The 15,404-nt window shown below is 53.1% G+C and overlaps 1 protein-coding gene across 2 annotated transcripts in view; it reads left to right on the top strand.

The window, feature by feature from the left end:
- AHNAK (AHNAK nucleoprotein) overlaps positions 1-15,404 on the top strand; it is a 139,520-nt gene that overhangs the window by 4,032 nt on the left and 120,084 nt on the right. Inside the window, exons 2-6 of one of the 2 annotated variants that reach the window (XM_011993369.1) lie at positions 5,751-5,848; positions 6,218-6,374; positions 7,126-7,313; positions 8,241-11,619; positions 12,003-12,192. In XM_011993369.1, coding sequence (XP_011848759.1) covers positions 6,218-6,374; positions 7,126-7,313; positions 8,241-11,619; positions 12,003-12,043 — 3,765 coding nt within the window. In that variant the 5' untranslated portion in view covers positions 5,751-5,848 and the 3' untranslated portion in view covers positions 12,044-12,192. Of the gene's footprint in view, positions 1-5,743; positions 5,849-6,217; positions 6,375-7,125; positions 7,314-8,240; positions 11,620-12,002; positions 12,193-15,404 lie in introns of those variants that run through there. The other variant, XM_011993370.1, reaches the window with a different exon arrangement.

The following is a 15,404-nucleotide window of genomic DNA, read 5'->3' as shown; positions in this document are numbered from 1 at the left end:
GCCTCTAGCATGAGTCTGGTGCCTCTAGCATGAGTCTGGCCTCTAGCGTGAGTCTGGTGCCGGTTGAGCCCCAGGAGATGGTTCTTTTGTCTCCCACCTGCTGGGGCCCAAGAGAAATCTAGGTCAAAGTGAGTTGGGTGCTGGGCAGCTCAGGATCCTGACCCCCTTGGGCCCCAGCCTCAGTAAGCCCCAGAAGCAAAAGGCCCCTCATATGCAGAGCCCTGGGATGCCTGGGACGGTCCATTCTGGGTCTGCAGCCCACAGCTTGGGCTGGGTTGAGGCTGGAGTGTGGGGAAGGGGGTTTGGAGGTCTCTGCATCTTCCTGTCGTTGTCCCTCTAGCTCTCACTCCAGTGTAGGTCTCTCTTCTGTGCATCTGCCTCTGGGGGTTCTCCTGTGTGTCATCCTGTGTATTTCCTTGTGCCTTCATCCCTCTGCTGGGCAAAGACCGTTGGCCTTGGGGGTCAGAGACTCCTGGGCTTGCATTTCCACTCTCTCACACTTGGGCAAGTAGTGTTATCTCCTGGGCCTGTTTCCACATCTCTGAAGTGAGGATATTAGTTCTTTGCACATAGCATCATCATTTGGGGGTTGAATGAGAACCCAGGCATGGGATGTTGCCAACAACACCGTCCGTGACACACAAGAGTGCTCTGCAGAATTCTCTTTCTCGCTACTTGTGTGGGGGGGTTTTTTTTCTTTCAACACGAACTTTCTGTTCCTCTTTGCCTCCTGATGAGTGTTTATGAGAGCAGAGCATACTGTCTTCTGGGTGTGTCTTTCTGAATAGCCTCCCTCTCCTCCTGGTTCCGAATGTTGGGGGCTTCCCCTCGGGTAGGGTCTCTGACTCTGGGCGTGAGTCACGTCGTTCCTGGGATGAGGACTGCTCCTCTTTGGCCTTGTGTGTGTGGTGGGTTGATTGACCCACGTGCGTGCCGCCGTGCTGGGTGGAAGTTTCACTGTGGCTGGTGCCCTCCCTACCACGGATGGGGTGATTTTCTTCCCCTCGGAGGGTTGCCCCCTGTGTCCCGCCTATGCTGGGTGGATGCCTAGTCGTGGGCCCCTGTGGTGTGTATCTTGTCCTCAGGTTTGGTGCATTTGGGCACAGAAGCCTGTGACCTGTCTCTGGGGGAGTGTGTGTATCAATTCCTGCCATCTCCACACTGACGCTGGCTGCAGGGCTGTCTCTAGCTGCTGCAGCAATTGGCCTGGTTTCCATCCTGGCTGTCTTTATACTGGCTCGCCCCGGGAAGGGGTACTGTTCTCCGAGGGCAGTGGAGGAAGGAGCTTCCTCTGGAGGTCACCCCTGGCAGAGGCCATCTGCTGGGGTTAAGAATCTGCTTCCTGGAGTTCTCCTGCTTCTACTTGGCGTCGTGCCCAATCGCAGGGTATGGGCAGAGCCCTGCTGCTCGGCACATCCTCTTTGCAGTTTTGAAGTGACAGGATGGGCTGTTCTCTCGCTGCTTCTGGCCTGAATTATAGCCTGTCCCACGGTGTCAGGCATGCGTGCTCTCACCTTTGCAGCTGGCGTGGCCTCACCATCTCACTCTTTTCTGCCCTCCAAGCAATATTCTGCCTTAGGGAGTCTCCACTCTGGCCCTGCTCCTTCTTTTTTTATTTAAAAAAATTAAGTTTTTATAGAGATAGGGTTTTGCCATATTGCCCAGGCTGATCTCAAACTCCTGGGCTCAAGCGATCAGTGTGCCTCGGCCTCCCAAAGTGCTGGGATTACAGGCATGAGCCAGCGCGCCTAGCTCTGCCTCGTTTCTTCCTATCACGAGGGAGGCTGTGGGGTGGACCACCGGGCTGTGTGCTAGCAGGCTCTGGGACTAGGGCCCCAGCACACTCCCATTCTCTCATTTCTCTGGACCTTACTTTCTCCATCCTTAAGTAACAGGCAGTGCCGTCCCATAAAACTCTCAGCAGTGGGGGAAGTGTTCTGTGTCCATGCTAATATAGTAGCCAGTAGCTACATGTGACTGTTGAGCTCTTGAAATGTGGCTAGTGCAGCCAATGAGCTACAATTTTAATTTAACGGAATTTTAATTGATTAAATTTAAATAGCTACATGTGGCTGCTGTGTTGGGTGGCACGACTCTAGGTCTCTCCTAGCTCTGAAGGCTTATGGCACTTGGCTGAATCGTGCAGAATTCCCCACAGCTCCAAAGACTCTCTTTTGGGTAGCAACAGGGCAGAGCCCTCAGCCTCCGGGGAAAGCCTGACTTAACCTAACTTGTGTGGGAGGAGAAGACAGGGCCACCTGGGCTTGAGACAGGCTCCAGAGGGGGAGGAGAGACTGAGGGCTGGGACCAAACGTGGAGAATGGAGAAAGGGGAACCCCGGCTACATAGTATCCCACGCTGCTCCTTCACTATTCCCTTCAGTATTTCCATGCCCCTCCTCGGAACTGAATGGCCCAGGTCAGATGGGAGGGGAGTCCTTCCAGGCTGTGCCAGGACAGCAGGGCCAGAGCCAGAGCGGGCAGGGTGGTTGGCCGCCCCACCTGGCCGGGAAGCCATTGAGTGCCCTGCCAGGGCCAACCTGCAGCCTCGGGTCCAATGGCTCCCGTCCTCATGGGCTATTGGATCGGTTGTCTGCTTAGGATGGTTTCTCTCCTCCTCAGGAACCACGTGGGTTGAGGCAGGTAGCAAGTCTGTCCTGGGCCTCTAAAGGGACTTCTGCCCTGGGACTCTGCCTGAGGCACTGGCAGGGAAGCTAACTGCCTGTCTGCAGGGGAGCTCTGGTTCCTCTGGCACCTGGGGATCTGGCCCAGGAGGCACTTTGTCCTTTGGGTTTTAGGCTCAACCCTTTGCAGGTCTGGAGCTGTTGCAGCCAGCTGCAGTGACTCACTGGGGAGGGAGGGAAAAAGGGAGGGTGGGGCCGAGGTGTGGGCGAGGGTGATCTGGCCCAGCTAGCTCTCTCCCCATCGCTGGCTGCTGGCACGGCACCAGGATGCTGGGGTGAGCAAAGGGGCCCTGCTCCAGGAGGAGGACAGGGGTGTCTGGGCGATCTGAAGGGGTGGCTTCAGTTCTGTCTGAGAGATGAAGTCTGGAATCTTTTTTCCCTGCCTGCCTCTGCCCGGCTCCCTTTCTGCAGGGCTAGCTGCTGAGCACTGGACACTGGGAGAGAATGTGCCATTTAAGTCCCAGCTTTGCTGTTTCACACTGGGAAGGGTCAGAGTGATTTCCCGTCGCAGCCTTCTCTGCGGCCGGAAGGGAGGAGGTGTTTTCCCCAGTTTGCACCTGAGCCCACAGGCTCAGAGTCTTTGCTTACCTTGTAGCCAGCACCTGTGTTGACAAGGAGACACGTCGTCCACACCGCGTTGTCAAACGGGAGGATGGCTGTCGGGGGCTGGGGTCTGTGTTTCTCTTTCATCCGTGTTGTGATCTGCCTGAGATAGGAACTGCTAAGTGCCCACAAATTCCTAAGAGACACAGTCTTGTCCTCAGAGGTCACCTCTAGCGCCTTCAAGACCCCATGTACATTTCATTTCCCCCAGAAAGCTCCCAAGCCTTCTGGAATATTCTGCGGCAAAATCGGTCACAGCTAGTGCACCTTGCTCATCTGATGTGTGTCTGTGACAGAAACTGAGTCTTAAATCTCCCTGTCCGGCACATGGGTGTGTGAGTGACGTGAGGTCACCGTCTAATGCAGCGTATGATTAGGTGCCGGGCCCAGCTGTGTCCATCCCTGGCCGGTTCCGTCTGCAGTGCAAAGTATAGTGTTGGGCATAGGGAGGCAGCCGGTATACGTGCATTGATTGACTGTTGATACTTTTTGGATGTAAACAGCTGTAGGCGGGGCTTTGGGTCAGGTTCCCCATGACTTATAGTGTTCCTCACACCATTTCAATTGGTGGCCACTGCCGCCATTTTGTGTGGTGGCTGTAGTCCGTGGCCCTGTGCAGAGAGAGTCCTGCCTGGTATCTTTCCAGGGCGCCTGCAGATGACAGCTCATCCTGTGGCTGGAGGGCGAATTTATTACTAAATGCTTGCATTTAAAGGGGCCTGGCTCAGGGCCTGGTGTGGGCAGCCAGTGGGCCTGGACTCACCCTGGGCCAAGTCGGGCTCATCTGGGCTCTAGCCTCTAGGGCTTGGGTGGTGCCTGGTGGGGCTGGGACCTCCTTTGTTCAGGCAGCTTCCTGTGGCAGGGCTCCCAGAGCTGCCAGCTGGTGAGGCACCCCCTTGGTCCCGGGGACTGGGTGAGACCAGGTGGCCCGAGTCTCTGTCTCTGAGGGAGGTGGAACACTGCCATTCCTCCTTGGAGGCAGCCTCTGAGAAGGCTCCCACCTGTTACAAGTGGCAGACCTGGGATGGAGTAGGCAAAAGAGTTACAGACTCGGTGGGCCAGGCGCGGCGACTCACGCCTGTAATCCCAGCACTTTGGGAGGCCAAGGAGGGTAGATCACGAGGTCAGGAGTTCAAGACCAACCTGGCCGAGATGGTGAAACCCCATCTCTACTAAAAATACCAAAAATTAGCTGAGCGTGTTGGGTGTAATCCCAGCTACTCAGGAGACTGAGGCAGAGAATTGCTTGAACCTGGGAGGGGGAGGTTGCAATGAGCCGAGACCATGCCACTGCACACCAGCCTGGGCTACAAAGCGAGATTCCGTCTCAAAAAAAAAAGGAGTTACAGACTCGGGTCCAAGCCCAGCATAGTTGTGCTGTCATGTGTACCCCGGGTAAGCTGTTCTCTCAGAGACTCAGTCTCTGTCTGTGAAGTTGGCACAGTAACATCTCCCTCTTGAAGCCGTGGTGGAGAATGTGGGTCGAGGCCAGGCGCGGTGGCTCCTGTTTATAGTCCCAGCACTTTGGGATTGTTTGAGCCCAGGAGTTCTGGACCAGCCTGGGCAACATGGCAAAACCCCATCTCTCCAAAAATACAAAAATTAGCCAGTTGTAGTGGCACGTGGCTGTGGTCCGAGCTACTTAGGTGGCTGAGGCAGGAGGATCACTTGAGTCCAGGAGGTTGAGGCTGCAGTGAGTCGTGATCGCACCCCCGCACTCCAGCCTGTGTGACAGAGCCAGACCCTGTCCCAAAAAAATAAAACGAGGCCGAGTGCGTGGCTCACGCCTGTAATCCCAGCACTTTGGGAGGCTGAGGCAGGTGGATCACGAGGTCAGGAGATCGAGATCATCCTGGCTAACACGGTGAAACCCCATCTCTACTAAAAATACAAAAATTAGCTGGGCATGGTGCATGGTGGCGGGCGCCTATAGTCCCAGCTACTCAGGAGGCTGAGGCAGGAGATTGGCTTGAACCCGGGAGACGGAGCTTGCAGTGAGCCAGGATCTACTATTGCATTCCAGCCTGGGTGACAGAGCGAGACTCCATCTCAAAAAATAATAATAATAAAGAATAAAAAAGAAAAAAAGAAAAAAAGAAAAAGAATATGGTGAGAATGTGCATGTGAAGCGGCTCCTGCCGGCTGGTGTTCATTTTTTTTCTCCTTTATTGCCTCCATTTTCACAGATGAGGAAATGGAGGTTCAGAAAAGTGAAGTGTCTTGGCCAGGGTCCCACAGCTAGAAGGAGGCAGAGCCAGGATCTGACTCCAAGTCTGGCTCCTCTGAAGTCCCTTTCTGCTATGCCAGGCTGGAGAGTCATGGACGAGTGGAATTGATGGCGGTGGTGGGGGTCGGGGTTGTGAGCTGGCCTGGGTAGCAGAGGACCTGGCTGTCCCTTGGGTGGGGACTCGGAGCAAGCTGACTGCTAACCGGAGTGTGAGCATCATCATGAACTTTCCCCTAGGTTGTGACCGAGATCCTGACGAGAGAGACTGAGGGGAAGAGAGGAAGGAGGGGCGGGCTCCTGGCAAGGCATTTGCTCCTGAGCGGAATCCTGCAAAGGTCAGTAGGTGGGAGAGGCAGAGAGAGGCGGAGGTGATGGGATGTGGGGAGGGTGGGCCCCGTGTGGATGGGAGGCTGGGGCTGTGGGGGATAGGGATGAAGGACTGGCTGCCTCTGGGGCCAGTTGCCTCTGCTATCTCATTTCCATCTTCTTTGTTATGCCTTGGGAGAACTTCCACAGTGGAAGGACGTGAGACGAGGTAACCCATCCCCAACACCTCACCTGGCAGGTGAGCCGGCTGCAGGGGCAGGCGCGTTGCCGAGGGCCCCACTCCTGGAGTTTATAGCACCGGAGATCGCTAGCTTTCCCGTGCCCTAACGTCCTCCCACCCGCACTGACCCCAGCTCCATTTCCTCACCTCATCCCAGATGGAGAAGGAGGAGGAGACAACCCGGGAGCTGCTGCTGCCCAACTGGCAGGGTAGCGGCTCCCACGGGCTGACCATCGCCCAAAGGGATGACGGCGTCTTTGTGCAGGAAGTGACGCAGAACTCCCCTGCGGCCCGCACTGGGGTGGTCAAGGAGGGTGAGTCTCCAGGGTATGGACTGGGTGCTGGAGGTTGGGGGGTCAGCGGGGGTGTTGGAGGGAAGGGCAGGGAGCAGGCAGAAGTGGGCGAGTGGCTGCCGAGGGCCTGTTCCCAGTGGCATCAGGATGGGCGGTACCCAAGCCCTGCCCTCTCTTGGCCACTCTGTGTCTGTCACTTGTGGTCCTCAGGGGAGGCAGTTGTGTGGGGTAGTGGACACCAGATCTGACTCCACCACCCACTAGCTCTGCAGATTTGGGCAAACGAGTTGGCCTTGCTTTTTTTTTTTTTTTTTTGAGATGGAGTTTTGCTCTTGTTGCCCAGGCTGGAGTGCAATGGCACCATCTCAGCTCAGTGCAACCTCCGCCTCCTGGGTTCAAGCGATTCTTCTGCCTCAGCCTCCAGGGTAGCTGGGATTACAGGCATGCGCCACCACACCTGGCTAATTTTGCATTTTTAGTACAGACGGGGTTTCTCTATGTTGGTCAGTCTGGTCTCAAACTCCTGACCTCAGGCGATCCGTCCGCCTCGGCCTCCCAAAGTGCTGGGATTATAGGCGTGAGCCACCGTGCCTGGCCCCCACAAATTGGCCTTTTTAAGCCTCAGTTTCCATGTCTGTACAATGGGTATTACCACGCCCACCTTGAGGGTGGTCATGAGATCAAGTTAGTTCAGTGCCCAGTGTGTGGTGGCTATGTGCGATTTCCCTGAGGCTCTTTGGGCCTTACCTGCTTCCTGCTCTTCCCTGCTCAGGGGACCAGATTGTGGGTGCCACCATCTACTTTGACAACCTGCAGTCGGACGAGGTGACCCAGCTGCTGAACACCATGGGGCACCACACGGTGGGCCTGAAGCTGCACCGCAAGGGGGACCGCTCCCCCGAGCCTGGCCAGACCTGGACCCGTGAAGCCTTCAGCTCCCGCAGCTCTGAAGTGGTTCTGGTGAGTACCTCGCCGGCCCATCTGTGCCCTGAGCTCCCCCGGCCACGCCAGCCTGCTGACCCCACTCCTGAGCCTCCCATCTGCCTCCGGAGCCTCTCTTTTTGCTCCTTCTCCTCCTCTCACCTGTCTTCACTCGCTTGATCTCTTGGCCACCCTGTTTCTTTCTGCTTTCATGTGACATGTGGCTGTGCTGCCCCTAAATGTCTTCAATGAGTCTCTTCAGAGCGGTCACAGTGTGGGAACTGACTTGTGCAGCCCGGCCCTAGATGCTAGGAGGAAGGTCGGCTGTTTTGCAAGAGCCTTTCAAATGACTTCACAGGTGCCCAGCTCCACCTCACAGGCACCATTTTTCCCTCTGCAGAGGCCTGATACATTCTGTGGGTCAGACGCTGGACAGCAAAGTGCCTGTGGGGACATTGTTCCTTCTCCTGGCTTGTTTATTTAACAAATAATGGGTCCTCAAAGTGAGACTGTTAACCCAAGCACAATCAGTCTTAGGCTCAACAAGTGCTTTCCAGGGAACAAGGGCCTCTGAGAAAATTCCCCTCCTGGTTAAACAAACGAGCCAGTGGGTTGAGAGTTGGGAGCTGAAGGGCCCGGTCTCTTGGGAGGTCTCCCTGGCACAGGCCGATTTGAATCTCTAACTGAATGGAAATCCTTCCAGTCCAAGAGTATACCTCCCACTCCCTCCCCATGGTTTTTGCTTCCCGGTATGACCTCCAGAGAATTTCTGATTTCCTCCTGTGATGTGACTGTCAACCCCTTTCTTTACTCCCTTGTGCTGTGGCCCAGGAGGCTCCATGGACCTCTGTTTTGGTCCCAGCTTCTCTGGGAAACAGGCAACGTGTTGTCGGCTGGGCTGTGGCCGGGCATTTGCTAACTCAGGCAGACTCTGCTGCAACCTCTGCCCGGCGTGTCTTTCTGCAGAGCGGGGATGATGAGGAGTACCAGCGCATCTACACCACGAAGATCAAGCCACGGCTGAAGTCGGAAGACGGAGTGGAAGGAGACCTTGGGGAGACCCAGAGCCGCACCATCACGGTGACCAGAAGGGTCACGGCCTACACTGTGGATGTGACCGGCCGGGAAGGAGCCAAGGACATAGACATCAGTAGCCCTGAATTCAAGATCAAGATTCCAAGACATGAACGGACTGAAATCTCCAATGTGGATGTGGAGACCCAGTCTGGAAAGACCGTGATCAGACTGCCCTCGGGCTCGGGGGCAGCCTCTCCAACGCCAGGCTCTGCTGTGGATATCCGAGCAGGGGCCATTTCTGCTTCAGGACCAGAGCTCCAAGGTGCTGGCCACTCAAAGCTCCAGGTCACCATGCCTGGGATAAAGGTGGGAGGCTCAGGTGTCAATGTCAGTGCAAAGGGCTTGGACTTGGGTGGCAGAGGAGGGGTCCAAGTTCCAGCAGTGGACATTTCATCTTCTCTTGGGGGTGGGGCAGTAGAGGTGCAGGGCCCATCTCTGGAGAGTGGTGATCATGGCAAAATTAAAATTCCCACCATGAAGGTGCCGAAATTTGGTGTCTTGACAGGGCCTGAGGGCCAGACGCCAGAGGCAGGGCTGAGGGTTTCTGCACCTGAAGTCTCTGTGGGGCACAAGGGCGGCAAGCCAGGCTTGACTCTTAAAGCCCCTCAGCTGGAAGTCAGTGTGCCCTCTGCCAATATTGAGGGCCTTGAGGGGAAGCTGAAGGGGCCCCAAATCACTGGGCCATCACTTGAGGGTGACCTAGGCCTGAAAGGTGCCAAGCCACAGGGGCGCATTGGGGTCGACGCCTCTGCTCCCCAAATTGGGGGTAGCATCACTGGTCCCAGTGTGGAAGTTCAGGCCCCTGACATTGATGTTCAGGGGCCTGGGAGCAAACTGAACGTGCCCAAGATGAAAGTCCCCAAGTTCTCTGTATCAGGTGCAAAGGGAGAGGAAACTGGGATTGATGTGACACTGCCTACAGGTGAAGTGACTGTTCCTGGGGTCTCTGGGGATGTCAGCCTGCCTGAGATTGCTACTGGTGGGCTGGAAGGAAAGATGAAAGGTACTAAAGTCAAGACTCCTGAAATGATTATTCAGAAACCTAAAATCTCCATGCAGGATGTGGATCTGAGCCTTGGGTCTCCTAAACTGAAAGGAGATATTAAGGTTTCTGCTCCTGGGGTGCAAGGTGATGTTAAAGGCCCTCAAGTGGCAGTTAAAGGCCCCAGAGTGGACATAGAGACCCCAAACCTAGAGGGAACCTTGACAGGCCCCAGGCTTGGCAGTCCTTCTGGGAAAACCGGAACCTGTAGGATCTCTATGGCAGAAGTAGACTTAAACGTGGCCACACCTAAAGTGAAAGGGGGTGTAGATGTTACACTCCCCAAAGTAGAAGGGAAAGTCAAAGTCCCTGAAGTTGATGTCAAAGGCCCCAAAGTGGACATCAGTGCCCCAGATGTCGAAGCACATGGCCCAGAATGGAACCTGAAAATGCCCAAGATGAAAATGCCCACGTTCAGCACTCCAGGAGCCAAAGGGGAAGGTCCAGATGTACATATGACTCTACCCAAAGGAGATGTCAGTATTTCAGGGCCCAAGGTCAGTGTGGAAGCCCCAGATGTCAACATAGAGGGTCTGGAGGGGAAGCTTAAAGGCCGCCCTGATGTTAAGCTGCCTGATATGAGTGTCAAGACACCAAAGATCTCCATGCCTGATGTAGATTTGCACGTGAAAGGTACAAAGGTGAAGGGAGAGTATGATGTAACCGTACCAAAGCTTGAAGGAGAACTCAAAGGCCCAAAAGTGGACATTAATGCCCCAGATGTGGATGTTCATGGCCCAGACTGGCACTTGAAGATGCCCAAGATGAAAATACCCAAATTCAGTGTGCCAGGGTTCAAAGCAGAGGGCCCAGAAGTGGATGTGAACCTGCCCAAGGCTGATGTGGACATTTCCGGGCCCAAGGTAGATGTTAGTGTTCCTGATGTGAGCATTGAGGGACCAGAAGGGAAATTGAAAGGGCCCAAGTTTAAGATGCCTGAGATGAACATCAAAGTCCCCAAGATCTCCATGCCTGATGTGGACTTACATTTGAAAGGCCCTAACGTAAAGGGAGAATATGATGTCACAATGCCAAAGGTTGAAAGTGAGATTAAAGTTCCTGATGTTGAACTTAAAAGTGCCAAAGTGGACATCGATGCCCCAGATGTGGAGGTTCAAGGTCCAGACTGGCACCTGAAGATGCCCAAGATGAAAATGCCCAAGTTCAGCATGCCTGGCTTCAAAGCAGAGGGCCCAGAAGTGGATGTGAACCTGCCCAAGGCTGAAGTTGACATCTCAGGACCCAAGGTGGATGTTGAAGTTCCAGATGTGAATATTGAAGGACCTGAAGGAAAGCTGAAGGGCCCCAAGTTCAAGATGCCAGAGATGAATATCAAGGCCCCCAAGATCTCCATGCCTGATGTGGACTTGCATATGAAAGGTCCTAAAGTAAAGGGAGAATATGATGTGACAGTGCCAAAGCTGGAAGGGGACCTGAAAGGCCCAAAAGTAGATGTCAGTGCCCCAGATGTTGAAATGCAGGGTCCTGACTGGAACTTGAAGATGCCAAAGATTAAAATGCCCAAATTTAGCATGCCCAGCCTCAAAGGAGAGGGGCCAGAATTGGATGTGAACCTGTCCAAAGCGAATGTGGACATTTCTGCACCAAAAGTAGATCTTAGTGCTCCAGATCTGAGCCTTGAAGGACCTGAAGGGAAGTTGAAAGGCCCCAAGTTTAAGATGCCTGAGATGCACTTCAAAGCTCCTAAGATGTCTCTGCCAGATGTTGACCTGGATCTTAAAGGACCCAAAATGAAAGGAAATGTAGATATTTCTGCACCAAAGATAGAGGGTGAGATGCAGGTTCCAGATGTGGACATCAGAGGTCCCAAGGTAGACATTAAAGCACCAGATGTGGAAGGCCAAGGCCCAGACTGGAGCCTGAAAATACCCAAGATGAAAATGCCCAAGTTCAGCATGCCCAGTCTCAAAGGTGAGGGCCCAGAAGTGGATGTGAACTTGCCTAAGGCTGACATTGCTGTCTCAGGACCCAAGGTGGACATTGAAGCCCCAGATGTGAGCCTCGAAGGTCCAGAAGGGAAACTGAAGGGTCCCAAGTTTAAGATGCCTGAGATGCACTTCAAGACCCCCAAGATCTCCATGCCTGATGTGGACTTACACTTAAAAGGCCCTAAAGTCAAAGGGGATGTGGATTTGTCTGTGCCCAAGGTAGAAGGTGAAATGAAAGTGCCAGATGTTGACATCAAAGGGCCCAAAGTTGACATTAGTGCTCCAGATGTGGATGCTCATGGCCCAGACTCACCTGAAGATGCCCAAGATGAAAATGCCCAAGTTCAGCATGCCTGGCTTCAAAGCAGAGGGCCCTGAAGTGGATGTGAACCTGCCCAAGGCTGACATTGATGTCTCAGGACCCAAGGTGGATGTTGAAGTCCCAGATGTGAGCCTTGAGGGCCCGGAAGGAAAGCTGAAGGGCCCCAAGTTTAAGATGCCTGAGATGCACTTCAAGACCCCCAAGATCTCCATGCCTGATGTGGACCTGAATCTTAAGGGGCCAAAACTGAAGGGAGATGTGGATGTGTCCTTGCCTGAGGTAGAAGGTGACATGAAAGTGCTAGATGTTGATATCAAAGGGCCCAAAGTTGACATTAGTGCTCCAGATGTGGATGCTCATGGCCCAGACTGGCACCTAAAGATGCCCAAGGTGAAAATGCCCAAGTTCAGCATGCCTGGCTTCAAAGGAGAGGGCCCTGAAGTGGATGTGAAGCTGCCCAAGGCTGACCTTGATGTCTCAGGACCCAAGGTGGATGTTGAAGTTCCAGATGTGAATATCGAAGGTCCAGACGCAAAACTAAAAGGTCCTAAATTCAAGATGCCGGAAATGAATATAAAGCCTCAGAAGATATCCATGCCAGATGTGGGTTTGCATTTGAAAGGTCCTAAAATGAAAGATTATGATGTTACAGTTCCAAAAGTAGAAGGAGAGATAAAAGCTCCCGATGTTGACATCAAAGGCCCAAAAGTTGACATTAATGCACCAGATGTGGAGGTTCATGGCCCAGACTGGCACCTGAAGATGCCCAAGGTGAAAATGCCCAAGTTCAGCATGCCTGGCTTCAAAGGAGAGGGCCCTGAAGTGGATGTGAACCTGCCCAAGGCTGACATTGGTGTTTCGGGACCCAAGGTGGACATTGATGTTCCAGATGTGAATCTTGAAGCTCCAGAGGGAAAACTAAAAGGCCCTAAGTTCAAGATGCCAAGCATGAATATACAGACACACAAAATCTCTATGCCTGATGTTGGGCTTAATTTGAAAGCTCCTAAACTGAAAACTGTTGTAGATGTTTCCCTTCCCAAAGTGGAAGGAGATTTGAAGGGTCCTGAAATTGATGTGAAAGCCCCTAAGATGGATGTGAATGTTGGTGATATTGATATTGAAGGTCCAGAAGGGAAGTTGAAGGGCCCCAAGTTTAAGATGCCTGAGATGCATTTCAAGACCCCCAAGATCTCCATGCCGGATGTGGACTTACACTTGAAAGGCCCCAAAGTCAAAGGGGATGTGGATGTGTCTGTGCCCAAGGTAGAAGGTGAAATGAAAGTGCCGGATGTTGACATCAAAGGACCCAAAGTGGACATTGATGCCCCAGATGTGGAGGTTCAAGGCCCAGATTGGCATCTGAAGATGCCCAAGATGAAAATGCCCAAGTTCAGTATGCCCGGCTTCAAAGCAGAGGGCCCCGAAGTGGATGTGAATCTGCCAAAGGCTGACATTGATGTGTCTGGACCCAGTGTGGACATTGATGCTCCTGATTTGGATATTGAGGGACCAGAAGGAAAGTTGAAAGGCTCCAAATTTAAGATGCCCAAGTTGAATATAAAAGCTCCCAAGATCTCCATGCCAGATGTGGACTTGAATTTGAAGGGACCCAAACTGAAGGGAGAGATAGATGCTTCTGTGCCAGAACTGGAAGGTGATCTCAGAGGGCCGCAAGTTGATATCAAAGGTCCTTCTGTGGGAGCGGAGGTGCCTGATGTTGATCTGGAGTGTCCTGATGCAAAGTTGAAAGGGCCCAAGTTTAAGATGCCTGAGATGCACTTCAAGGCCCCCAAGATCTCCATGCCTGATGTGGACTTACACTTGAAAGGCCGCAAAGTCAAAGGGGATGTGGATGTGTCTGTGCCCAAGGTAGAAGGTGAAATGAAAGTGCCAGATGTTGACATCAAAGGACCCAAAGTGGACATTGATGCCCCAGATGTGGATGTTCATGGCCCAGACTGGCACCTGAAGATGCCCAAGATGAAAATGCCCAAGTTCAGCATGCCTGGCTTCAAAGCAGAGGGCCCTGAAGTGGATGTGAACCTGCCCAAGGCTGATGTTGATGTCTCAGGACCCAAGGTGGACGTTGAAGTTCCAGATGTGAGCCTTGAAGGTCCAGAAGGGAAGCTGAAGGGCCCCAAGTTTAAGATGCCTGAGATGCACTTCAAGACCCCCAAGATCTCCATGCCAGATGTGGACTTACACTTGAAAGGCCCCAAAATCAAAGGGGATGTGGATGTGTCTGTACCAAAATTGGAAGGAGATTTAACAGGCCCCAGTGTGGATGCGGAGGTGCCTGATGTTGAGCTGGAGTGTCCTGATGCAAAGTTGAAAGGCCCTAAATTTAAGATGCCAGACATGCACTTCAAGACCCCCAAGATCTCCATGCCGGATGTGGACTTACACTTGAAAGGCCCCAAAGTCAAAGGGGATGTGGATGTGTCTGTACCAAAATTGGAGGGAGATTTAACAGGCCCCAGTGTAGATGTGGAGGTGCCTGATGTTGAGCTGGAGTGTCCTGATGCAAAGTTGAAAGGGCCCAAGTTTAAGATGCCTGAGATGCACTTCAAGACCCCCAAGATCTCCATGCCGGATGTGAACTTAAACTTGAAAGGCCCCAAAGTCAAAGGGGATGTGGATGTGTCTGTGCCCAAGGTAGAAGGTGAAATGAAAGTGCCAGATGTTGACATCAAAGGACCCAAAGTGGACATTGATGCCCCAGATGTGGATGTTCATGGCCCAGACTGGCACCTGAAGATGCCCAAGATGAAAATGCCCAAGTTCAGCATGCCTGGCTTCAAAGCAGAGGGCCCTGAAGTGGATGTGAACTTACCCAAGGCTGACATTGATGTCTCAGGACCCAAGGTGGATGTCGAAGTCCCAGATGTGAGCCTTGAATGTCCAGAAGGGAAGCTGAAGGGCCCCAAGTTTAAGATGCCTGAGATGCACTTTAAGACCCCCAAGATCTCCATGCCTGATGTCGATTTCAATTTAAAGGGACCCAAAATCAAAGGAGATGTTGACGTTTCTGCCCCAAAGCTGGAAGGAGAGTTAAAAGGTCCAGAATTGGATGTCAAAGGTCCCAAATTAGATGCTGACATGCCAGAAGTAGCTGTGGAAGGCCCAAATGGCAAGTGGAAAACTCCTAAGTTCAAGATGCCAGATATGCACTTTAAAGCTCCCAAAATCTCTATGCCAGACCTCGATCTACACTTGAAGGGCCCCAAGGCAAAAGGAGAGGTGGATGTAGATGTTCCCAAATTGGAAGGGGAACTTAAAGGGCCACATGTGGACGTCAGTGGGCCAGACATTGACATTGAGGGACCAGAGGGCAAATTGAAAGGCCCTAGGTTCAAGATGCCTGATATGCATTTCAAAGCCCCCAGTATTTCTATGCCGGATGTTGACCTAAATCTCAAAGGACCCCAAATCAAGGGGGATGTAGATGTGTCTGTGCCTGAGGTAGAAGGTAAAATTGAAGTACCAGATGTGAACATCAAGGGCCCCAAAGTTGATGTAAATGCCCCCGATGTCCAAGGTCCAGACTGGCACCTAAAGATGCCCAAGATGAAAATGCCCAAGTTCAGCATGCCTGGCTTCAAAGCAGAGGGCCCTGAAGTGGGTGTAAACCTGCCCAAGGCCGACATTGATGTCTCAGGACCCAAAGTGGACATTGAAGGCCCTGATGTTAACATTGAAGGACCAGACGGAAAGTTGAAAGGGCCTAAGTTCAAGAT

The sequence above is a fragment of the Mandrillus leucophaeus genome, unplaced genomic scaffold (genome assembly GCF_000951045.1).
Source record: "Mandrillus leucophaeus isolate KB7577 unplaced genomic scaffold, Mleu.le_1.0 Scaffold43, whole genome shotgun sequence".
NCBI classification, from domain to species: Eukaryota; Metazoa; Chordata; class Mammalia; order Primates; family Cercopithecidae; genus Mandrillus; species Mandrillus leucophaeus.
The sequence above is the reverse complement of the archived record's forward strand: the minus strand, read 5'-3'. Positions and strand labels throughout refer to the sequence as shown.